This window comes from Salmo salar, chromosome 01 (assembly GCF_965601325.2).
Source record: "Salmo salar chromosome 01, fSalSal1, whole genome shotgun sequence".
Classification (NCBI taxonomy): domain Eukaryota; kingdom Metazoa; phylum Chordata; class Actinopteri; order Salmoniformes; family Salmonidae; genus Salmo; species Salmo salar.
The window spans coordinates 117,089,867-117,116,061 of record NC_138291.1 but is presented as its reverse complement, the minus strand read 5'-3'; the positions used below and the strand labels follow the sequence as shown (position 1 = coordinate 117,116,061).

The 26,195-nt window shown below is 47.1% G+C and overlaps 1 protein-coding gene across 1 annotated transcript in view; it reads right to left on the bottom strand.

Moving 5' to 3' along the window:
- Positions 1 to 18,816, bottom strand: part of LOC123724405 (uncharacterized) — a 139,265-nt gene extending 120,449 nt beyond the window's left edge. The window contains exons 1-2 of the mRNA XM_082978772.1: positions 18,075 to 18,816; positions 8,911 to 8,984 (exon numbers count right to left, since the gene is read on the bottom strand). Coding sequence (XP_082834898.1) covers positions 8,911 to 8,984; positions 18,075 to 18,105 — 105 coding nt within the window. The 5' untranslated portion in view covers positions 18,106 to 18,816. The remainder of the gene's footprint in view (positions 1 to 8,910; positions 8,985 to 18,074) is intronic.
- Between the last annotated feature and the right edge of the window lie 7,379 nt (positions 18,817 to 26,195).

Genomic DNA, 26,195 nt, shown 5'->3' with positions numbered 1-26,195 from the left:
TAGGTACTAGCTAGATGACTGGGCCTGGTTATATCATTACTAGGTACTAGCTAGATGACTGGGCCTGGTTATATCATTACTAGGTACTAGCTAGATGACTGGGCCTGGTTATATCATTACTAGGTACTAGCTAGATGACTGGGCCTGGTCATATCAAGTCAATATTTTCTTATATTTTTCAGGCCTCAGAAGAAGAAAAATGGATAGCTTTGTGTTTCTCAACTCTCCTCTCGTAACATCACATAGGATCACTTGAGTGGAGTTTCCTGTTTCCTCTGTGGATTACCAACCTGCCTCTGACCCCTGTAGTACTCTACAGGAACCCTGGGATGACTGCTGAGGAGTTATGTTGTTTTCTTCTGCCTTCACACCCCTCCACCCCTCTCTCTTCTGTTACCTCTTCCCCTCTCTCTATTTCCCTCTGCCTTTCACACCCCTCCACTCCTCTCTCTTCTGTTACCTCTTCTCCTCTCTCTATTTCCCTCTGCCTTCACCCCCCTCCACCCCTCTCTCTTCTGTTACCTCTTCTCCTCTCTCTATTTCCCTCTGCCTTCACACCCCTCCAGCCCTCTCTCTTCTGTTACCTCTTCTCCTCTCTCTCTGTTTCTACCTCTCTCTTTCTCTCTCTCTCTCTCTCTCACCTCTCTCCTCTCTCTCCTCTCTCTCTCTCACCTCTCTCTCTCTCTATTTCTCTCTCTCTATTTCTCTCTCTCTATTTCTCTCTATTTCTCTCTCTCTCTATTTCTCTCTCTCTCTCTCTATTTCTCTATTTCCCTCTTTCTCACCCCTCTCTCTCTATTTCCCTCTCTCTCTCTCTCTCTCTCTCTCTCTCTCTCTCTCTCTCTCTCTCTCAAGCTTCCTTCGCTGCTACCCGCCCCATGTCTGTAATGTCTGTCTATCTTTTGCTTCCTCAGTCACTGACCCTCCGTACAGGCCAGAGGAGACTGACCAAGCTAAGGTTTGTGTGTGTGGCCTACAGCCAGGCAGGGCCTAGCAGAGCACAGAAGCTCATCTTAAAAGCCATCCCAAACATCCCTCCTTTACACCCAGTCCAGTTTCCCTGTCTTCCAGGTTGGAGGGCTGATCTCCTCCTCTTCTCTCCCATGCCTTCTCCTCTCCTCTCCTCTCCTCTCCTCTCCTCTCCTCTCCTCCTCCCTCTCCTCTCCTCTCCTATCAACTCCCCTCCCGCCTCTCCTCTCCATCCTCTCCTCTCCCATCTCCTCGCTCCCCCCTCCCCTCCCTCTCTCCTCTCCTCTAATCTCATCTCCTCCCCTCTCCCGTAGGCTGATAAGAGTGGGTAGTTAGGAGACGGCTGGATGGTCACTGGTGGCTGGTTCTAACCACCCAGAGTTTGGGCTCACGTGGTCACCGTACACGTAGTCACCGTACACGTAGTCCCCGTACACGTAGTCACCGTACACGTAGTCCCCGTACACGTAGTCCCCGAACACGTAGTCACCGTACACGTGGTCACCGATCACGTAGTCACCGTACACGTGGTCACCGTACACGTGGTCACCGTACACGTAGTCCCCAAACACGTAGTCCCCGTACACGTAGTCCCCGAACACGTAGTCATCGTACACGTGGTCACCGATCACGTAGTCACCGTACACGTAGTCACCGAACACGTGGTTACCGTACACGTAGTCACCGAACACGTGGTTACTGTACACGTGGTCACCGTGCACGTAGTCACCGTACACGTGGCCACTGCTTTAGACTGACGCTGGTGATTTATGTGACTAATGTTCTGTTTGTCTCATCTGTCTGAGAAGACGTGGAAATAGATATATGAGATGTCATTTTCTCCCTTGTTTCTCTCCTCCCTCTCCTCCATTTTCTCCCTTGTTTCTCTCCTTCCTCTCCTCTATTTTCTCCCTTTGTTTCTCTTCTTACTCTCCTCCATTTTCTCCCTTGTTTCTCTCCTTCCTCTCCTCTATTTTCTCCCTTGTTTCTCTCCTTCCTCTCCTCTATTTTCTCCCTTTGTTTCTCTTCTTACTCTCCTCCATTTTCTCCCTTGTTTCTCTCCTTCCTCTCCTCTATTTTCTCCCTTGTTTCTCTCCTTCCTCTCCTCTATTTTCTCCCTTTTTCTCTTCTTACTCTCCTCTATTTTCTCCCTTGTTTCTCTCCTTCCTCTCCTCCATTTTCTCACTTGTTTCTCTCCTTCCTCTCCTCTATTTTCTCCCTTTGTTTCGCTCCTCCCTCTCCTCTATTTCCCCCCTTGTTTCTCTCAATATTTCCAAGACATTTTGATGTAAAGTTGCAGAAGTAGAGAGTTGTTTCCTGGGGAATAGAGAACAGCGCTTGTTCTTTCTTACCAGCCTTCCTGGAACTTACAGCGTCCCACTTAGACGTTAATGAAGCATAATGTTTGGCTTTATCTGAGAGAACAGTTATTGTAAAAAAAAAAACTGAGTGACTGAGTGTGTGTGCATTTTATTTCCTCATTTTATTACCGCCTCTCAATCCGTCTTGTGAATTCCTATAAAATGAGCAGATCACGATTCAAGTTGAGATGCTATCTGCTGTTCATCCAACAATCACTGTGTAGCGGATTTATCGCTGACCTCCATCACTGTTATATCTGACCAGGCTCCAACTCCATCACTGTTATATCTGACCAGGCTCCAACTCCATCACTGTTATATCTGACCAGGCTCCAACTCCATCACTGTTATATCTGACCAGGCTCCGACTCCATCACTGTTATATCTGACCAGGCTCCGACTCCAACACTGTTATATCTGACCAGGCTCCAACTCCATCACTGTTATATCTGACCAGGCTCCAACTCCATCACTGTTATATCTGACCAGGCTCCAACTCCATCACTGTTATATCTGACCAGGCTCCAACTCCATCACTGTTATATCTGACCAGGCTGCAACTCCATCACTGTTATATCTGACTACGCTCCAACTCCATCACTGTTATATCTGACCAGGCTGCAACTCCATCACTGTTATATCTGACTACGCTCCAACTCCATCACTGTTATATCTGACCAGGCTGCAACTCCATCACTGTTATATCTGACTACGCTCCAACTCCATCACTGTTATATCTCACCAGGCTGCAACTCCATCACTGTTATATCTGACCAGGCTCCAACTCCATCACTGTTATATCTGACCAGGCTCCGACTCCATCACTGTTATATCTGACCAGGCTCCAACTCCATCACTGTTATATCTGACCAGGCTCCAACTCCATCACTGTTATATCTGACCAGGCCCCAACTCCATCACTGTTATATCTGACCAGGCTCCAACTCCATCACTGTTATATCTGACCAGGCTCCGACTCCATCACTGTTATATCTGACCAGGCTCCAACTCCATCACTGTTATATCTGACCAGGCTCCAACTCCATCACTGTTATATCTGACCAGGCCCCAACTCCATCACTGTTATATCTGACCAGGCTCCGACTCCATCACTGTTATATCTGACCAGGCTGCAACTCCATCACTGTTATATCTGACCAGGCTCCAACTCCATCACTGTTATATCTGACCAGGCTGCAACTCCATCACTGTTATATCTGACCAGGCTCCGACTCCATCACTGTTATATCTGACCAGGCTCCGACTCCAACACTGTTATATCTGACCAGGCCCCAACTCCATCACTGTTATATCTGACCAGGCTCCGACTCCAACACTGTTATATCTGACCAGGCTCCGACTCCATCACTGTTATATCTGACCAGGCCCCAACTCCATCACTGTTATATCTGACCAGGCTCCGACTCCATCACTGTTATATCTGACCAGGCTCCGACTCCATCACTGTTATATCTGACCAGGCCCCAACTCCATCACTGTTATATCTGACCAGGCTCCGACTCCATCACTGTTATATCTGACCAGGCTCCGACTCCATCACTGTTATATCTGACCAGGCTCCAACTCCATCACTGTTATATCTGACCAGGCTGCAACTCCATCACTGTTATATCTGTTATATCTATTGAGAATGGCCGCTGTAGGCAGACCTGACTCTCAAGAGAAGACAGGCTATGTGCAACACTGCCCACAAAATGAGGTAGAAACTGAGCTGCACTTCCTAACCTCCTGCTCAATGTATGACCATATTAGAGACACATATTTCCCTCAGATTACACAGATCCACAAAGAATTAGAAAACAAATCCAATGTTGATAAACTCCCATATCTACTGGGTGAAATACCACACTGTTCATTTGTTATTGTTTATTTCACTGTTTTTCATTATCTATTTCACTTGCTTTGGCTATGGAAACATTTGTTTCCCATTCCAATAAAGCCCTTCAAATTGAAATTGAAATTGAAATTGAGAGAGAGAGAGAGAGAGAGAGAGAGAGGAGAGAGAGAGAGAGAGAGAGAGGAGAGAGAGAGAGAGAGAGAGAGAGAGAGACATTTGTAATGTCTTTATTATTTTGGAACTTCTGTGAGTGTAATGTTTACTGTTCATTTAGGTAGATGTAGAGGGGTAGAGGTAGAGGAGGTAGAGGGGGTAGATGAGGTAGAGGAGGTAGATGTAGAGGGGTAGAGGTAGAGGAGGTAGAGGAGGTAGATGTAGAGGGTAGAGGTAAAGGAGGTAGAGGAGGTAGATGTAGAGGGGTAGAGGTAGACGAGGTAGAGGGACTAGAGGTAGAGGTAGAGGAGGTAGAGGAGGTAGATGTAGAGGGGTAGAGGTTGAGGAGGTAGAGGGGGTAGAGGTAGAGGGGTAGAGGTAGAGGAGGTAGATGGGGTGGATGAGGTAGAGGTAAAGGAGGTAGAGGAGGTAGATGTAGAGGGGTAGAGGTAGAGGAGGTAGATGGGGAAGATGAGGTAGAGGTAGAGGAGGTAGATGTAGAGGGGTAGATGTAGAGGAGGTAGAGGAGGTAGAGGTAGAGGAGGTAGAGGAGGTAGATGTAGAGGGGTAGAGGTAGAGGAGGTAGAGGTAGAGGGGTAGAGGAGGTAGAGGAGGTAGAGGTAGAGGGGTAGAGGTAGAGGAGGTAGATGGGGTTGATGAGGTAGAGGTAGAGGAGGTAGATGAGGTAGAGGTAAAGGAGGTAGATGGGGTAGATGAGGTAGAGGTAGAGGAGGTAGAGGAGGTAGATGAGGTAGAGGTAAAGGAGGTAGATGGGGTAGAGGAGGTAGAGGAGGTAGATGTAGAGGTGTAGAGGTAGGGGAGTTAGAGGAGGTAGATGTAGAGGGGTAGAGGTAGGGGAGGTAGAGGAGGTAAAGTAGGTAGATGGGGTAGATGTAAAGGGGTAGAGGGGTAGAGGGGTAGATGTAGAGGGGTAGATGGGTAGAGGGGTGGAGGTAGAGGAGATGGAGGTAGAAGAGATATAACAACTAGTCTACACTATGTTAATATAACATCTAAAATAAAATTCCCAGCATACTAACTCCCTGTCAGAAACCTGAACACTGCTGTACTCTGGAATCTTAATAACAGTACAGCCAAACCCTAACCTTACTGCCGAAGAAGAAAGGAACACATGAAAGAGATTAAAAATAAATATTTTTCATCTATTCCAGACAAATACTTTAAGAGCAGGAATTGGTAGATGCAGCTGCTGGTATTAAATGTATGTCTAAGGCACCGACTGCAGGTGCATTCTACAGATAACGTTTCTGAAACGGATTGGAGTTTAGAGATGGCTTCTGTACAGCAATCCTTTCTTTCTATCATCCTGTCTCCCTCTCTCTTCTCTATTTCTCTCTCTATTTCTCCCTCTCCCAACATCTCTTTATCTCTCCTTCTCTCACCCTCTCTCTCTCTCTCTCACACACACCCCTCTCTCTCACACCCTCTCTTTCTCTCTCTCTCTCACACACCCGCTCTCTCTCTCACACACCTTCTCTCACCCTCTCTCTCTCTCTCCCTCTCACCCTCTCTCTCTCTCTCACACACCCCCCTCTCTCTCTCTCACACACACCCTCTCTCTCTCTCTCTCTCTCTCTCTCACACACCCTCTCTCTCTCACACACACCTTCTCTCTCTCTCCCTCTCACACACCCTCTCTCTCACACACACACCCTCTATCTCTCTCTCTCACACCCCCTCTCTCTCTCTCACACACCTCCCCTCTCTCTCTCTCTCTCTCACACCCTCTCACCCTCTCTCTCCAACACACACTGTCTCTCTCTCTCACCCTCTCACCCTCTTCCTCTCACCCTCTCTCTCTCACCCCCTCTCTCGCTCCCTCTCTCTCCTACACAGACAGCTCCTCTTGTTCGTGACTGTTCATGCATGACAGCATGGCTGGATGGAGAACATATTGTTCCATCAATCAAATCTCATTCTTCTCTCTAGCAGAACAGAACAGAACTGAGGATAGTAACTGACTGGCAGTCTACAAGCCTGTCTGTCCAGACACATGGACCAGTTGTGTAATAATTTAGACGGCCAGTCAGTTACTTAATTTGTCAAATACTCCTCCATACAGTACCATACAGTACCATACCATACAGTACCATACAGTACCATACCATACAGTACCATACCATACAGTACCATACAGTACCATACTATACAGTACCATACAGTACCATACCATACAGTACCACACAGTACCATACTATACAGTACCATACAGTACCATACCATACAGTACCATACAGTACCATACAATACAGTATCATACCATACAGTACCATACACTCTCATACAGTACCATACAGTATCATACAGTACCATACAGTATCATACACTATCATACAGTACCATACAGTATCATACAGTACCATACAGCACTATACAGTACCATACAGTACCATACAGTACCATACAGTATCATACAGTACCATACAGTACCATACACTATCATACAGTACCATACAGTATCATACAGTACCATACAGCACTATACAGTACCATACAGTACCATACAGTATCATGCAGTATCATTCCATACAGTACCATACCATACAGTACCATACAATACCATACAGCACAGTGTCATACAATACAGTACCATACAGTATCATACAGTACCATACCATACATTACCATACCATAGAGTACCATACATTACCATACCATACAGTACCATACAGTAAAATGCAGTATCATACAGCACCATACTGTATCATACCATACAGTCCATACAGTACCATACAGTACCATACAGTATCATACAGTACCATACCATACAGTACCATACAGTACCATACAGTATCATACAGTACCATACCATACACTACCATACAGTACCATACAGCCCCAAACAGTACTATAAAGTATCATACCATACAGTACCATACAGTTCCATACCATACAGTTCCATACAGTACCATACAGTACCATACAGTTCCATACAGTTCCATACCATACAGTACCATACAGTACCATACAGTACCATACCATACAGTACCATACAATTCCATACCATACAGTACCATACAGTTCCATACAGTTCCATACAGTACCATACAGTACCATACCATACAGTTCCATACAGTACCATACCGTACCATACAGTTCCATACATTAACATACCATACAGTACCATACCATACAGTACCATACAGTTCCATACCATACAGTACCATACAGTACCATACAGTTCCATACCATACAGTACCATACGTACCATACCATATAATACCATACAGTACCATACAGTACCATACCATGCAGTACCATACAGTACCATACATTACCATACCATACAGTCCCATACAGTATCATATTATACAGTACCATACAGTACCATACATTACCATACCATACAGTCCCATACAGTATCATATTATACAGTACCATACATTACCATACAGTATCATATTATACAGTACCATACAGTACCATACATTACCATACAGTATCATATTATACAGTACCATACAGTACCATACATTACCATACCATACAGTCCCATACAGTATCATATTATACAGTACCATACAGTACCATACATTACCATACCATACAGTCCCATACAGTATCATATTATACAGTACCATACGGTATCAAACAGTAGCAGAAACTTTTCAGTGAGGCCATTCTTCTGCCGGTGTTTGTCTATGGAGATTGCGTGGCTGTGAGCTCGATTTTATACACCTGTCAGCAATGGCTGTTGCTGAAATATCTTAATCCACTCATTTGAAGGGGTGTCCACATACTATGTTATATTTACTGTATAGTGTATGTAGATATCTTTGTTAGAACGAATACTATATTTCCCTTGATGCTGAACGTACCCCACTCTCCCCTAGGCAATCAACATACCCCACTCTCCCCTAGGCAATCAACATACCCCACTTTCCCCTAGGCAATCAACATACCCCATTCTCCCCTAGGCAATTCATATACCCCACTCTCCCCTAGGCAATCAACATACCCCACTCTCCCCTAGGCAATCAACATACCCCACTCTCCCCTAGGCAATCAACATACCCCACTTTCCCCTAGGCAATCAACATACCCCACTTTCCCCTAGGCAATCAACATACCCCACTCTCCCCTAGGCAATCAACATACCCCACTCTCCCCTAGGCAATCAACATACCCCACTATCCCCTAGGCAATCAACATACCCCACTTTACCCTAGGCAATCAACATACCCCACTCTCCCCTAGGCAATAGGGTGCTATTTGAGACAAAACCAGACTTTCTCTCCATGTCTGTTTCCAAGTCACACAGCTTTGGCCACAACCCCAGTGAAGCCCTAGCCGTAGGCGGAGGCAGAGGTACCACAAGTGTCACCAATTTGTCTCTCTTAGAAAAAACGCTAACATGTTGTTGTCAAAGCCAGAGTATGTGTGTGTGTGTGTGTGTACGTGTGTGTGTGTGTGTGTGTGTGTGTGTGTGTGTGTGTGTGTGTGTGTGTGTGTGTGTGTGTGTGTGTGTGTGTGTGTGTGTGTGTGTGTGTGTGTGTGTGTGTGTGTGTGTGTGTGTGTGTGTGTCGCCAGAGGAGGTTAGGGACTTACTGGTTTTTCTCCAGAGTTAGGAGCAGCTGTTCCTCCTCTGTTTCTATCAGTACCTTCAGAGATGCAGGATGGCCCTGAAATCACAACGGAAGAGGGCTATTACATGATGCCAATTACATCCAATCAAAGTTCATCGGTCACGTACGCAGGATTCGGCGAGGTGTAAACCAGGAATGAGATTGGTTACTTGGAACTACCTCGCAACATATCAACAAAGTCAACATAACAATATAACAATAACACAATAAGGCAATAAGTGGTGAGATAAACACATATTAAAAAGTCTAATATTATTATCAGATGAGCTTTTAGAGAGGAGACCCAGAGACGTCAAGTGGACGCACAGACACCCGGCTGGTGTTAAAGGAAGAGACACCCGGCTGGTGTTAAAGGAAGAGACACCCGGCTGGTGTTAAAGGAAGAGACACCCGGCTGGTGTTAAAGGAAGAGACACCCGGCTGGTGTTAAAGGAAGAGACACCCTGCTGGTGTTAAAGGAAGAGACACCCGGCTGGTGTTAAAGGAAGAGACATCCGGCTGGTGTTAAAGGCTTTAAGACACCCGGCTGGTGTTAAAGGAAGAGACACCCGGCTGGTGTTAAAGGAAGAGACACCCGGCTGGTGTTAAAGGAAGAGACACCCGGCTGGTGTTAAAGGAAGAGACACCCAGCTGGTGTTAAAGGAAGAGACACCCGGCTGGTGTTAAAGGAAGAGACATCCGGCTGGTGTTAAAGGCTTTAAGACACCCGGCTGGTGTTATAGGAAGAGACACCCGGCTGGTGTTAAAGGAAGAGACACCCGGCTGGTGTTAAAGGCTTTAAGACACCCGGCTGGTGTTATAGGAAGAGACATCCGGCTGGTGTTAAAGGAAGAGACACCCGGCTGGTGTTAAAGGAAGAGACACCCGGCTGGTGTTAAAGGAAGAGACACCCGGCTGGTGTTAAAGGAAGAGACACCCGGCTGGTGTTAAAGGAAGAGACACCCGGCTGGTGTTAAAGGAAGAGACATCCGGCTGGTGTTAAAGGCTTTAAGACACCCGGCTGGTTTTATAGGAAGAGACACCCGGCTGGTGTTAAAGGAAGAGACACCCGGCTGATGTTAAAGAAAGAGACACCCGGCTGGTGTTAAAGGCTTTAAGACACCCGGCTGGTGTTAAAGGCTTTAAGACACCCGGCTGGTGTTAAAGGAAGAGACACCCGGCTGGTGTTAAAGGAAGACATGGACAGCAACAGGCTCCTTGACTGTCTTGTCATGAGAGGCCTCGGACATTTATTTAATATTATTCTAAACATTTATTTAACATTATTCTAAGCTTTTGTGCTTCCAGAAGCTACCCAGCGCTATTCTGCTTCCAGAAGCTACCCAACTCTATTCTGCTTCGAGAAGCTACCCAGTGCTATTCTGCTTCGAGAAGCTACCCAGCACTATTCTGCTTCCAGAAACTACCCAACTCTATTCTGCTTCCAGAAGCTACCCAGCGCTATTCTGCTTCCAGAAGCTACCCAGCACTATTCTGCTTCCAGAAGCTACCCAGCGCTATTGTGATTCCAGAAGCTACCCAGCGCTATTCTGCTTCCAGAAGCGACTGGGTTTAAGGAGCCAATAAAGGATGCACTTCTTCTCAAATAATGAATTTGTTTGAAAGCCTTTTCAGCCCCTGATGTATCTCAGAGGCGCTGCATTGGGGATTAGCTTTATGTTTAAATACCGTTTGACATTAATCCTGAATCTCAGCCCCGACCCTCAGCACCTCAGAGTTATAGCTCTGTCTTTCTGTGTGTGTGTGTGTGTGTGTGTGTGTGTGTGTGTGTGTGTGTGTGTGTGTGTGTGTGTGTGTGTGTGTGTGTGTGTGTCTCAGCACCTCAGCTCTGTGAGGTGCCATGTGTCTGCTTTACTGTAATGAGAAATGGCCCTGAATCATACCTCACCCCCCTCTCTCTCTCCATCTTCTCTCTCTCTCCCTCTTTTTTCTATCTCGTTCTCTCACTTTCTCTCTCTCTCTTTCACTCTCTTCCTCCCTACCTTTCTCGATCTCTCTCTCTCTTTCTCTCTCTCTCTTTCTCTCTCTTCCTCCCTACCTTTCTCGATCTCTCTCTCTTTCTCTCCCTCTCCCTCCCTACCTCTCTCTCCCTTCCTCCCTACCTCTCTCTCTCTATCAGCCATAACTCTCTCTCTCCCTCCCTACCTCTCTATCTCTCTCTATCCTCCATACCTCTCTCCCTCTTCCTCCCTAACTCTCTCTCTCTCCCTCCCTCCCTACCCCTCTCTCTCTCCCTTCATACCTCTCTCTCTTTCTCTCTCTCTCTCTATCCTCCCTACCTCTCTCTCTCTCCCTCCCTACCTCTCTCTCTCTCTCTCTCTCCCTACAGCTCTCTCTCTCACTCGCATACATTCTCTCATTCTATCTCTCTGTATCGCACACACACACACACACACACACACACACACACACACACACACACACACACACACACACACACACACACACACACACACACACCCACACACACACACACACACACACACACACACACACACACACACACACACACACACACACACACACACACACACACACTCAATGTGAGGTCCCGTTTAGGTCAATGACTCAGGAGGTCAAGGGAAAGAGCAATGCCCTGTAGGCCAAGTCATCCATCCCTTTACCCACAGCTATATACTATATAGAGTAGTAGACTATATACCACAGCTATATACTATATAGAGTAGTAGACTATACACCACAGATATATACTATATAGAGTAGTAGACTCTATACCACAGCTATATAGTATATAGAGTAGTAGACTATATACCACAGCTATATACTATATAGAGTAGTAGACTATACACCACAGATATATACTATATAGAGTAGTAGACTCTATACCACAGATATATACTATATAGAGTAGTAGACTATACACCACAGATATATACTATATAGAGTAGTAGACTATATACCACAGATATATAATATATAGAGTAGTAGACTATATACCACAGATATATACTATATAGAGTAGTAGACTATACACCACAGCTATATACTATATAGAGTAGTAGACTCTATACCACAGCTATATACTATATAGAGTAGTAGACTATACACCACAGATATATACTATATAGAGTAGTAGACTCTATACCACAGATATATACTATATAGAGTAGTAGACTCTATATCTAGGGGAGATTATGCTAACGTTAGCTAGCTAGCTAAGACTGAGGGGAGAGCAGTAATTTAGCTAGATTACCTTAGCAGGTATTCTTGACAAACTTTACTGGTTAATTTACATTCTGTCTAAAGTGCATTTGACGACATCATAATGAAAAATTAAGTGGTTTCCTACTCATTATTTTCCTTCTGTAGCAATGTCATCATATTTCCAAGCCACTAAAGTGTCATTTAGATGAAACATTCACTAGCCTCCGTTAAATATGACTGGTCATCACTCAATCTTAAGGAGTCAGTATGGGTGAGAGGGTCTTGAGAACATTGATAACAATGGCGTGATGTGACCTGGGTGGCGAAAATGGCCTTCTTGTAACGCTCGTCGTAAAGATGGGACCAAGGCACAGCGGGAATGTGTATGCTCATCTTCTTTATTTAATGAGAAGAAAACGAAACAAAACACTTAATACAAAGAAACAACGATGAGAAACAGTCCTGTAAGGCACACAACTACACAAGGAACTACTACCCTCAAAAACCCATGAAAAAACACCCCTACTAAATAGGACCTTCAATTAGAGGCAACGAGAAACAGCTGCCTCCAATTGAAGCTCAAACCAATAAACTAAGCATAGAAATAGATAAACTAGACACAGAAATAGACTAACATTGAACATTGCCCAACAAACCCCCGAAACACATTAAACAAACACCCCCTGCCACGTCCTGACCAAACTACAGTAACAAATAACCTCTTTACTGGTCAGGACGTGACAGTACCCCCCCCAAAGGTGCAGACCACGGATGCACCTCAATCAAAAAAATTAAATAAATAAACACAAAAATAAACCCCAAAACAAAAATAATCCCAAACTAAAGGGAGGGAAGGGAGGGTGGCCACCATCACCGACGGTTCTTGTGCTACACCCCCCTCCCCCATCCTCCGACTATGGAGGTGGCTCAGGCTCTGGCCTTAGTCCCCAACCTAACCTGTCCACCCCCGCTGAAGGCTCAGGGCTAATGCGCGTCACTGGAGACCTCGGGCTGATGCGCGTCGCTGGAGACCTTGGACTGGAGGGCGACTCTGGCTGCGCAGGCTCCGGACTGGAGGGCGACTCTGGCTGCGCAGGCTCCGGACTGTAGGGCGACTCTGGCTGCGCAGGCTACGGACTGTAGGGCGACTCTGGCTGCGCAGGCTACGGACTGTAGGGCGACTCTGGCTGCGCAGGCTACGGACTGTAGGGCGACTCTGGCTGCGCAGGCTACGGACTGTAGGGCGACTCTGGCTGCGCAGGCTACGGACTGTAGGGCGACTCTGGCTGCGCAGGCTACGGACTGTAGGGCGACTCTGGCTGCGCAGGCTACGGACTGTAGGGCGACTCTGGCTGCGCAGGCCCCGGACTGTAGGGCGACTCTGGCTGCGCAGGCTCCGGACTGTGGGCCTTCTCTGCAGGCTCCGGACTGTGGGCCGTCTCTGCAGGCTCCGGACTGTGGGCCGTCTCTGCAGGCTCCGGACTGTGGGCCGTCTCTGCAGGCTCCGGACTGTGGGCCGTCTCTGCAGGCTCCGGACTGTGGGCCGTCTCTGCAGGCTCCGGACTGTGGGCCGTCTCTGCAGGCTCCGGACTGTGGGCCGTCTCTGCCGGCTCCGGACTGTGGGCCGTCTCTGCCGGCTCCGGACTGTGGGCCGTCTTTGCAGGTTCCGGACTGTAGGACGTCGCCGGAACCTCTGGACGGGGAACTGTCGCCGGAATCTCTGGACGGGGAACTGTCGCCGGAACCTCTGGACGGGGAACTGTCGCCGGAACCTCTGGACGGGGAACTGTCGCCGGAACCTCTGGACGGGGAACTGTCGCCGGAACCTCTGGACGGGGAACTGTCGCCGGAACCTCTGGACGGGGAACTGTCGCCGGAACCTCTGGACGGGGAACTGTCGCCGGAACCTCTGGACGGGGAACTGTCGCCGGAACCTCTGGACGGGGAACTGTCTCCGGAACCTCTGGACGGGAACTGTCGCCGGAAACTCTGGACGGGGAACTGTCGCCGGAAGCTCTGGACGGGGAACTGTCTCCGGAAGCTCTGGACTGGACAGGCACACTACAGGCCTAGTGCGTTGGGCTGGCTTTGGAGGCATCAGACTGGTAACACGCAACTCAAGGCCAGTGCGAGGAGCAGGAGCAGGACGAACTGGACTGGGCTGACGCACTGAAGGCCTAGTGCGTGGGGCTGGTACTGGAGGTACCAGACTGGAGACAGGCACCTCAAGGCTAGTGCGAGGAGCAGGAACAGGACATACTGGACTGGGCTGACGCACTGGAGGCCTGGTGCGTGGTGCTGGCTTTGGAGGCACCAGACTAGAGACACGCACCTCAGGGCTAGTGCGAGGAGCAGGAACTGGATACACCGGGTCATGAACAAGCACTGGAGATCTGGAGCGCACAGCCTGCACAACCCGTCCTGGCTGGGTGGTAATAGTAGCCCTGCGGAGTGCTGGCACAGGGCGAACTGGGCTGTGCAGAGGCCTGATGGCTGCCGTGCGTAGAGCAGGCGTAGGGTAGCCTGGGCCTAGGAGATGTACTGGTGGCCAGATGTACTGCGCAGGCATACTCCTACCTGGCTGTATGCCCAGTCTAGCACGGCACTTGCGAGGGGCTGGAATCGATCGCACCGGACTGTGCGTGCGCATGGGCAAGATCGTGCGCACTTCCGCTCTTCTGATCCTCTGCTCCCCATAATAAGCATGGGGAGTTGGCTCAGGTCTATTGCCTGGCCTAGCCACACTCCCCGTGTGCCGCCCCCCCCCCAAACATTTCTTGGGGGTGCCTCTCGGGTTTGCCAATCGGCGCGTATAATGCCTCGTAACGGCGCCGCTCCGCCTTGGCTGCCTCCAGCTCCTCCTTAGGGCGTCGGTATTCCCCAGCCTGGTGCCATGGTCCTGCCCCGTCCAAAATCTCCTCCCATGTCCATGATTCCAGATACCTCTGCTGCTCCTTCCGCCGCTGCTTGGTCCGTTGGTGGAGGGTAGTTCTGTCACGCTCGTCGTAAAGATGGGACCAAGGCGCAGCGGGAATGTGTATGCTCATCTTCTTTATTTAATGAGAAGAAAACGAAACAAAACACTTAATACAAAGAAACAACGACGAGAAACAGTCCTGTAAGGCACACAACTACACAAGGAACAACTACCCACAAAAACCCATGAAAAAACACCCCTACTAAATAGGACCTTCAATTAGAGGCAACGAGAAACAGCTGCCTCCAATTGAAGCTCAAACCAATAAACTAAGCATAGAAATAGATAAACTAGACACAGACATAGAAATAGACTAACATCGAACATTGCCCAACAAACCCCGAAACACATTAAACAAACACCCCCTGCCACGTCCTGACCAAACTACAATAACAAATAACCTCTTTACTGGTCAGGACGTGACACTTCTATTACACTTACAGTTTTTTACGATTGCTTACACACTAAAATGTAACTTTTCCCACAATTAGCAAAACCTTACACTCAAGGAGCAAAACACAAGGCTAGATTTGCACAACTGTAAGCACATTGTCAGCTTCACACTATTTGCAAAACATTACACACAGTGATTTGCAAAACACTAAACACACTTGTATACATCAGACACAGAAGTATATCATGATGTCCCTTCCTTGCAATTCCAAAGCACTGACTGTCAAATTACCACACCTATGAGCCAATCTGTTAAACACAGCCATCAGGTGCACAAACACATGATTGCTAAATTGTAGACACACCAATCAGGTTTAAGCACTAAAAAATGCAGCAGGTAGGTTCACCTGCCTTCAACCAAAATGGAAGGAGTCAGAAGAAGAGTGAGGGTGAGAGGAGGAGTACACAGAGGAGGAGAAGGAGGTAGAGGAAGAGGCAGAGGCCGAGCCAGAGGTCGAGGAAGACCTGAAGCAGGAGGAGAACGTGCACAAAGAAGAAGAGGACCAAACTTATCAAATGACATTCGTGCAACACTAGTGGACCATGTTGTGAACCACAGATTGACGCTGAGGGAGGCTGGACTGAGAGTTCAGCCAAATCTTAGCAGATATACAGTGGCATCTGTCATAAGGACTTTTCGACAGGAAAACAGGTAGAAGATCTGTCTACAGTTACAGTAATCAGCCGCTTATTGTATGCACCATATCAGCACTTGTGATACCCCTTCCTGTGACGTTGTACATTAAGTTACATGTATTATTCTCTACATAGGATTGAGGGTCGGTAACGACAAGGAGGAAGGGGGCCCATATTCACGCAAGAACAAGAGAGAGAGAGATAATAAACATGGTTTTGGCCAGTAATGCTATCAGGCTCAGAACTACAAGCCAACATTATCGGTGACCATGCCATTTTCAATAATGTCCATCAGGTCTCTCAGTCAACACTGGCACGCATCCTGAAAAGACATCAGGTTCAAATGAAACAACTTTATCGAGTGCCTTTTGAGCGGAATTCAGAGAGGGTCAAACGGCTGCGGCATGAGTATGTGGAGGTTTGTATTGTTCACTTTAGCACTGTGATGTTGCATACTGCACACATTACTTTTTTACATTGACTGTATACTAGACCTATCCTGAACTACACAATATTGTCTTTCATTGTATTTCAGGGAGTTTTGCAGATGGATGCTGAGAAAATCCTGCATGAATTCATATATATTGATGAGGCAGGGTTCAACCTCACAAAAGCAAGAAGGAGAGGCAGAAATATCATTGGCCACAGGGCTATAATCAATGTCCCAGGGCAACGTGGGGGTAACATCACCCTTTGCGCTGCCATTTCACAGCATGGGGTTCTCCTCCGTCATGCCAAAATGGGCCCTTACAACACACCTCACATTCACGCATTTTTGGACCGATTGCACCACATCGTCACAGCAGGTAATGAAATGCACCAGATGCAATACACTGTCATCTGGGACAATGTGTCATTCCACCGCTCTGCTTTGGTCTAGAACTGGTTTCAACACCATCCACAGTTGACAGTACTAAACCTTCCACCATACTCTCCATTTCTAAACCCCATGGAAGAGTTTTTCTCTGCATGGCGGTGGAAGGTTTACGATCTCCAGCCCCAGGCTCAGGTACCCCTCATTCAGGCCATGGAGGACGCATGTGACCAAGTCCACGCCGCAGCTGTGCAAGGATGGATTCCACATTCAAGACGGTTCTTCCCGCGTTGTCTTGCTAATGAGGATATTGCTTGTGATGTTGATGAAATTCTCTGGTGAAGAGATAATGTATAGTATGTTTACTGTAGTATTTTCTGTACAATATTGTCTGTTTTTTTCAGATTATTTTTTATGTTTGTTGTTGTTGTTATTTACTGTAATTGTAACCTGTACTGGATACAGTATTTTACGTTTGTCTGTTTGCTGAGTTAACAGTGTTATGCACACTACTGTAGTAGCATGAAAACTGGGACATGTTTTGTTGTGATTCTCCATGTTGATATGTTGACTGATTTGGGTATATGGAGAGAAATAAATGATATTTTCCTCAGTCTGCAGCATTGGTCTTGTGTAATGTTTGTTTAGTTGCACTTTCTCTGTGTACTTCATTTACAGTACTCTAATCACTGACAATTAGACTTGCTAAAAGTGTTTTAGGTTAGCAACAGCAGTGTGTAACTGGTTCAAAAAGATTGAAGTCATATGAAATGTGTGTGTTTCGTATGGTAACAAAATATTGTTTTTATGAAGTCGTGTATAGTTTTGACAAAAGTGTTCCATTTTGCAAATGATCTGAAGTGTTGTGCTACTTTGGTGTAGGGTTGTGCTAATTGTGTGTAGTGTTTTGACAAACCGGGCCCTGTTTTCAAAATTGTGCTTAAACAATTGAAAATTTGGTTAGCCTGGAACCCAAACTGACTATCGCCTCTGTTTCACTATTGTTTCTTCACTTTGATTCCAGACTGCAATTTCATAGCCAATAGGCATCTTATGTAGACCCGCCCTGGTTGATATTGACCTGTGATTGGAGCAGAGCGACTGGTCTCCATTCTTCTCCGACCAATAGGAGAGGTACAGTTGTGCCGTAGCGTTTCAGCTTGGCAGTAGCCCTCTGCTGATTGGTTGCAGTGAAAGGCTTCCCTGTGGATGAGAGAAGTAAAAACACATTAGAAGAAGTAATGAGACTTTGTTGACGTACTCACCCAATCACATTGAGTGTCTGTAGAGATTCAGCTCAGTAAACAAAGAAACTAACCTATAGAAACAACAAGATAGTGCTCACTTCAATGAGGAAACACATCCACTTGGATGACAGTTGACATACTCATCAATTCACATTTAAAGTGAGTGTATCAGTCTGGCGAACTGATATTGGTTTAACGTAGTTGGTAGCCTCGTTCTTTACTGAGCTGTTTTCCTGCAGACCCTTGTAAAGCAGATCTGTCATCCCATCCCCATTATAAAGACCTGGGGGGATACCATTGTAACAGTTTAATAGTAAGTGGTAGGACAGGGTTTGACACGACACTAACCCTGCAATACAGGATGTCACAATTACATGTAATTACTGGAGTCCTATCTGACAGATAGACCGTGGAAATAGCACCTTGTGTTGCAGCTGACAAGATAATGAAATAATAAAATGGCAGACATAAAAACCTCAGAGTTCTTTCAAGACATCTGTTTTTGTGCTTTTATATAGACTGTCAGTTAACACAAAGACCCTGGCACACACACACATCACACACAACACACACACACACACACACGCACACACACACACACACACACACACACACACACACACACACACACACACACACACACACACACACACACACACACACACACACACACACACACACCACACACACATCACTAATCACTAGTAGCATTTAGACATCATGGGATGAGCAGAAACATCAGTCTCCCTGGAAACCAGACCCATCCCCTCAACACAAGCTGATGTTCATTTCTGAGCATTCTGAGCCTGAATATTCCAAGCTTGGATTGGTCCTTGTATCTCTTGGGATTTAGGCCATAGGTTTAGGCCCTCTAAGCTTGGATTGGTCTCTTGGGGTTTGGGCCATAGGTTTAGGCCCTCTAAGCTTGGATTGGTTCCTTGTGTCTCTTGGGGTTTGGGCCATAGGTTTAGGCCCTCTAAGCTTGGATTGCTAGTGATCGCTGTGATAACATCATAGAGAAGTTGGGGCTTTCAAAGATTTGGTTATTCTCCTTCTGTGTGGTCTGCTTATCTACTTTCAGTCTCTGAAGAGTGTTCTGTTCTGTCTGTCTGAGTTAAGTGGGACCTAATGGGCCCTGTCCTAAGAGCTCTGGAGCTTCAGTCGATTATGGGTGGGCCACATTTTCCCCAAAATTCAATACCGGCCAGGCACTGTGTATCGCCTGAGGAGCTCGAGGAGGGTGAGGTGAAACAGAAGGGCAGCTATACTGAGTGTTTTGCCACTTAGGACTGTGACTGAGACAGCAATCTCCCTCTAAAATTTGATCATGAACTCACACACACACACACACACACACACACACACACACACACACACACACACACACACACACACACACACACACACACACACACACACACACACACACACACACACACACACACACACACACACACACACACACACAGGCTCCAGAATCCAATAGTAGGGTATTTAAAGACCATGCTAACAGGATCTCTACTAATCCAATAGCAGGGAACTTAAAGACCATGCTAACAGGATCTCTACTAATCCAATAGCAGGGTAGTTAAAGACCATGCTAACAGGATCTCTACTAATCCAATAGCAGGGTAGTTAAAGACCATGCTAACAGGATCTCTACTAATCCAATAGCAGGGTAGTTAAAGACCATGCTAACAGGATCTCTATTAATCCAATAGCAGGGTAGTTAAAGACCATGCTAACAGGATCTCTACTAATCCAATAGCAGGGTAGTTAAAGACCATGCTAACAGGATCTCTACTAATCCAATAGCAGGGTAGTTAAAGACCATGCTAACAGGATCTCTACTAATCCAATAGCAGGGTAGTTAAAGACCATGCTAACAGGATCTCTATTAATCCAATAGCAGGGTAGTTAAAGACCATGCTAACAGGATCTCTACTAATCCAATAGCAGGGTAGTTAAAGACCATGCTAACAGGATCTCTACTAATCCAATAGCAGGGTAGTTAAAGACCATGCTAACAGGATCTCTATTAATCCAATAGCAGGGTAGTTAAAGACCATGCTAACAGGATCTCTACTAATCCAATAGCAGGGTAGTTAAAGACCATGCTAACAGGATCTCTACTAATCCAATAGCAGGGTAGTTAAAGACCATGCTAACAGGATCTCTACTAATCCAATAGTAGGGTAGTTAAAGACCATGCTAACAGGATCTCTATTAATCCAATAGCAGGGTAGTTAAAGACCATGCTAACATCTCTACTACAGTAATCAGACTAGTGGGGAAATCGAAACCCAGGGCTGTGTCTAAAATGGCACCCTATAGGTCCTGGTCCAAAGTAGTGCACTATATAGGGAATGGGGTGGCATTTGGGAGGCAGACCAGGAGTGATATGATGGAAGTCATTCTGGAGATCCAGTGGCTTGTCTAAACACAGAACAGTTTATTGGCTCCATTTGTCTCAGTAAAAAACACTGTGAATCAAATGTTTGTTTGTTCTTCTGGCTAAGACTCTCTCTCAAAGACCATTTCCAGATGGCTGGGTTCCCTCTGTGTGTTTTGTTCTTTCGGCTAAGACTCTCTCTCAAAGACCATTTCCAGACCGCTGGATTCCTTCTGTGTGTTTGTTCTTCCGGCTAAGACTCTCTCTCAAAGACCATTTCCAGACCACTGGATTCCCTCTGTGTGTTTTGTTCTTCTGGCTAAGACTCTCTCTCAAAGATCATTTCCAGACCGCTGGATTCCCTCTGTGTGTTTGTTCATCCGGCTAAGACTCTCTCTCAAAGATCATTTCCAGACCGCTGGATTCCCTCTGTGTGTTTTGTTCTTCTGGCTAAGACTCTCTCTCCAAGACTGACCATTTCCAGACCACTGGATTCCCTCTGTGTGTTTTGTTCTTCCGGCTAAGACTCTCTCTCCAAGACTGACCATTTCCAGACCACTGGATTCCCTCTGTGTGTTTTGTTCTTCCGGCTAAGACTCTCTCTCCAAGACTGACCATTTCCAGACGGCTGGATTCCCTCTGTGTGTTTTGTTCTTCCGGCTAAGACTCTCTCTCCAAGACTGACCATTTCCAGACCACTGGATTCCCTCTGTGTGTTTTGTTCTTCCGGCTAAGACTCTCTCTCAAAGACTGATCATTTCCAGACCGCTGCATTCCCTCTGTGTGTTTTGTTCTTCTGGCTAAGACTCTCTCTCAAAGACCATTTCCAGACGGCTGAATTCCCTCTGTGTGTTTTGTTCTTCCGGGTAAGACTCTCTCTCCAAGACTGACCATTTCCAGACGGCTGAATTCCCTCTGTGTGTTTTGTTCTTCCGGGTAAGACTCTCTCTCCAAGACTGACCATTTCCAGACGGCTGAATTCCCTCTGTGTGTTTTGTTCTTCCGGGTAAGACTCTCTCTCCAAGACTGACCATTTCCAGACGGCTGGATTCCCTCTGTGTGTTTTGTTCTTCCGGCTAAGACTCTCTCTCCAAGACTGACCATTTCCAGACGGCTGGATTCCCTCTGTGTGTTTTGTTCTTCCGGCTAAGACTTTCTCTCCAAGACTGACCATTTCCAGACCGCTGGGTTCCCTCTGTGTGTTTGTGTGACTGACTGATTTGTTTTTGGTCATTATGCAGTCGGTCAGTCGGTCGGCTGTGTTTGTGTGTGGCCTTAGAGGAAGTGTGTGTGTGTGTGGGGGGGGGGCTTAGAGGAAGTGTGTGTGTGTGTGTGGGGGGGGGGGGGGCTTAGAGGAGGTGTGTTTCAGAGGGGGAACTGAAGGGATATTGACCGTCCGTCCACCTTGTCCTTGTTATCTCAGTCTACTTCTGCATCACATTTCAAACACAACCCATGGCAGACTAAACCTTTTCTGATTGTATGAACAGAGTAGAGGAATATATGTGTGTGTGTGTGTGTGTGTGTGTGTGTGTGTGTGTGTGTGTGTGTGTGTGTGTGTGTGTGTGTGTGTGTGTGGTGTGTGTGTGTGTGTGTGTGTGTGTGTGTGTGTGTGTGTGACCTACACAGTGTTAACAAAGCCTGACCGAGACATTTGAGTGGAAACGTTGCACAATAAAACTGTGAGAGCGTTCAACAGTCTGCAAATATGTGTATTTTTTTTAATCTATTTCTTTCTCTTCTCATGACTCAACCAAAATATTCTGAGTCAGCCAGCCTTGTTACCGAACCCCTGAAATTCCTCTGTCCTTTACTGTTAGCCAGCCTTGTTAACTAACCCCTGAAATTCCTCTGTCCTTTACTGTTAGCCAGCCTTGTTACCTAACCCCTGAAGTTCCTCTGTCCTTCACTGTTAGCCAGCCTTGTTAACTAACCCTGCAGTTCCTCTGTCCTTTTTTTAAACATTTTAGTCATTTTAGCAGACACTCTTATCCAGAGCAACTTACAGTAGTGAATGCATACATTTCATACATTTTTTTTTCTGTGCTGGCCCCCCATGGGAATCAAACCCACAACCCTGGCATTGCCAACACCATGCTCTACCAACTGAGCTACAGGGAAGGCACTGGATTCCTTCACTGTTAGCCAGCCTTGTTAACTAACCCCAACACTATGTCCTGACCTGTACTCCCCACCTGAACCAGCCTTGTTTACTCACCCCAACACTATGTCCAGACCTGTACTGAACCAGCCTTGTTAACTAACCCCAACACTATGTCCTGACCTGTACTGAACCAGCCTTGTTTACTCACCCCAACACTATGTCCTGACCTGTACTGAACCAGCCTTGTTTACTCACCCCAACACTATGTCCTGACCTGTACTGAACCAGCCTTGTTTACTCACCCCAACACTATGTCCTGACCTGTACTCCCCAGCTGAACCAGCCTTGTTAACTCACCCCAACACTATGTCCTGACCTGTACTGAACCAGCCTTGTTTACTCACCCCAACACTATGTCCTGACCTGTACTGAACCAGTCTTGTTTACTCACCCCAACACTATGTCCTGACCTGTACTGAACCAGTCTTGTTTACTCACCCCAACACTATGTCCTGACCTGTACTGAACCAGCCTTGTTTACTCACCCCAACACTATGTCCTGACCTGTACTGAACCAGCCTTGTTAACTAACCCCAACACTATGTCCTGACCTGTACTGAACCAGTCTTGTTTACTCACCCCAACACTATGTCCTGACCTGTACTGAACCAGCCTTGTTTACTCACCCCAACACTATGTCCTGACCTGTACTGAACCAGCCTTGTTTACTCACCCCAACACTATGTCCTGACCTGTACTGAACCAGCCTTGTTTACTCACCCCAACACTATGTCCTGACCTGTACTCCCCAGCTGAACCAGCCTTGTTAACTAACCCCAACACTATGTCCTGACCTGTACTGAACCAGCCTTGTTTACTCACCCCAACACTATGTCCTGACCTGTACTCCCCAGCTGAACCAGCCTTGTTAACTAACCCCAACACTATGTTCCAGACCTGTACTGAACCAGCCTTGTTTACTCACCCCAACACTATGTCCTGACCTGTACTGAACCAGCCTTGTTAACTAACCCCAACACTATGTCCTGACCTGTACTGAACCAGCCTTGTTTACTCACCCCAACACTATGTCCTGACCTGTACTGAACCAGCCTTGTTTACTCACCCCAACACTATGTCCTGACCTGTACTCCCCTGCTGAACCAGCCTTGTTAACTAACCCCAACACTATGTCCTGACCTGTACTGAACCAGCCTTGTTTACTCACCCCAACACTATGTCCTGACCTGTACTGAACCAGCCTTGTTTACTCACCTCAACACTATGTCCTGACCTGTACTGAACCAGCCTTGTTTACTCACCCCAACACTATGTCCTGACCTGTACTGAACCAGCCTTGTTTACTCACCCCAACACTATGTTCCTGACCTGTACTGAACCAGCCTTGTTTACTCACCCCAACACTATGTCCTGACCTGTACTCCCCAGCTGAACCGGCCTTGTTAACTAACCCCAACACTATGTTCCAGACCTGTACTGAACCAGCCTTGTTTACTCACCCCAACACTATGTCCTGACCTGTACTGAACCAGCCTTGTTAACTAACCCCAACACTATGTCCTGACCTGTACTGAACCAGCCTTGTTTACTCACCCCAACACTATGTCCTGACCTGTGCTGAACCAGCCTTGTTAACTCACCCCAACACTATGTCCTGACCGGTACTCCCCAGCTGAACCAGCTGTTGTCCATTTGTTCTATTTGTCTGTACTGAGAAAACCTCCAAAGCTCAACTCTGATGTGTATCACTTAGCTGATAACAAATACCTAATAACTGTTGAGTCTACCTGTTAGACAACTATGTAAACTAACACCAACACTGTCCACAGCCGTCCACGGTTTAAGGAACCCCAGCACTGCTGCCCTACATTCCCCAGCACTGCGCCCTACATTCCCCAGCACTGCGCCCTACATTCCCCAGCAGTGCTGCTCTACATTCCCCAGTACTGCTGCCCTACATTCCGCAGCACCGCCGCCCTACATTCCCCAGCACTACTGCCCTACATTCCCCACCACTACTGCCCTACATTCCCCAGCACTACAGCCCTACATTCCCCAGCACTACTGCCCTACATTCCCCACCACTACTGCCCTACATTCCCCAGCACTACATTTCCCCAGCACCATTCTCCTTCCCCAGCACTACTGCCCTACATTCCCCAGCAGTGCTGCTCTACATTCCCCAGTACTGCTGCCCTACATTCCGCAGCACCGCCGCCCTACATTCCCCAGCACTGCTGCCCTACATTCCCCAGCACTACTGCCCTACATTCCCCAGCACTACTGCCCTACATTCCCCAGCACTACTGCCCTACATTCCCCAGTACTACTGCCCTACATTCCCCAGCACTACTGCCCTACATTCCCCAGCCTTGCTGCCCTACATTCCCCACCACTGGTGCCCTACATTCCCCAGCACTACTGCCCTACATTCCCCAGCAATACAGCCCTACATTCCCCAGCACTACTGCCCTACATTCCCCACCACTACTGCCCTACATTCCCCAGCACTACATTTCCCCAGCACCATTCACCTTCCCCAGCACTACTGCCCTACATTTCCCAGCACTACCGCCCTACATTCCCTAGCACTACCGCCCTACATTCCCCAGCACTACAGCCCTACATTTCCCCAGCACCGTTCTCCTTCCCCATCATCCCAGCTGAACAGACGGCTTTGCTCTTCTGTCTGCACTGAGAAGCTCAACCGTGCACGGTGTTCATCATCACTGAGATAATAACTCAGACCAGAAGATACTAGCTCAGCAAACAGACTGTATAACTCATACTCCCGTCCAGCCTGGGCCAGCATGAGGAGAACCATGCATCATGGGAGGATAGGACTGTGTATGAGGTCATGTAGGAACTAACACAGACCAGCCTCTCTGCTGTAGCAGTCTGAGACAGCATCAGATAATGACAGGGGGAGGAGGACGAGACCTGTAACTCCACTGAGAATGGAAGAGAGGGAGACTGAGTAGAGACAACAAATAACATTCTCTTTCACTAGTCTCATCCTCCCCCCTTTGGTCCTAGAGCCACAGGAGGATCATAATAAACATGATGGGGTCAAATGTCAAGACAGGACCACCAGTCAGGGCAGATAGACAGTCTGAGAACTTCTTCTGTCTGTCTGTGCGTGTGTGTCTCTCTCTGTGTGTGTGTGTGTGTGTGTGTGTGTGTGTGTGTGTGTGTGTGTGTGTGTGTGTGTGTGTGTGTGTGTGTGTGTGTGACTAAATAGGGAATAGGGTGCCATTTGGTACTCAGACTAGGTTCACAACCACACTGGATTTAGTTCCTCACGGTATCAGAGGCTCTTTCTGAATAACAGTTTTGTCAACATAAAGAGTTTTATCTCTCACCTGTAAATAGTGTAGTAGCCTATAGTAATAGTAGGAGTAGTACACTGAGGTTGATTGTGGCAAAATAAGTAGGCTT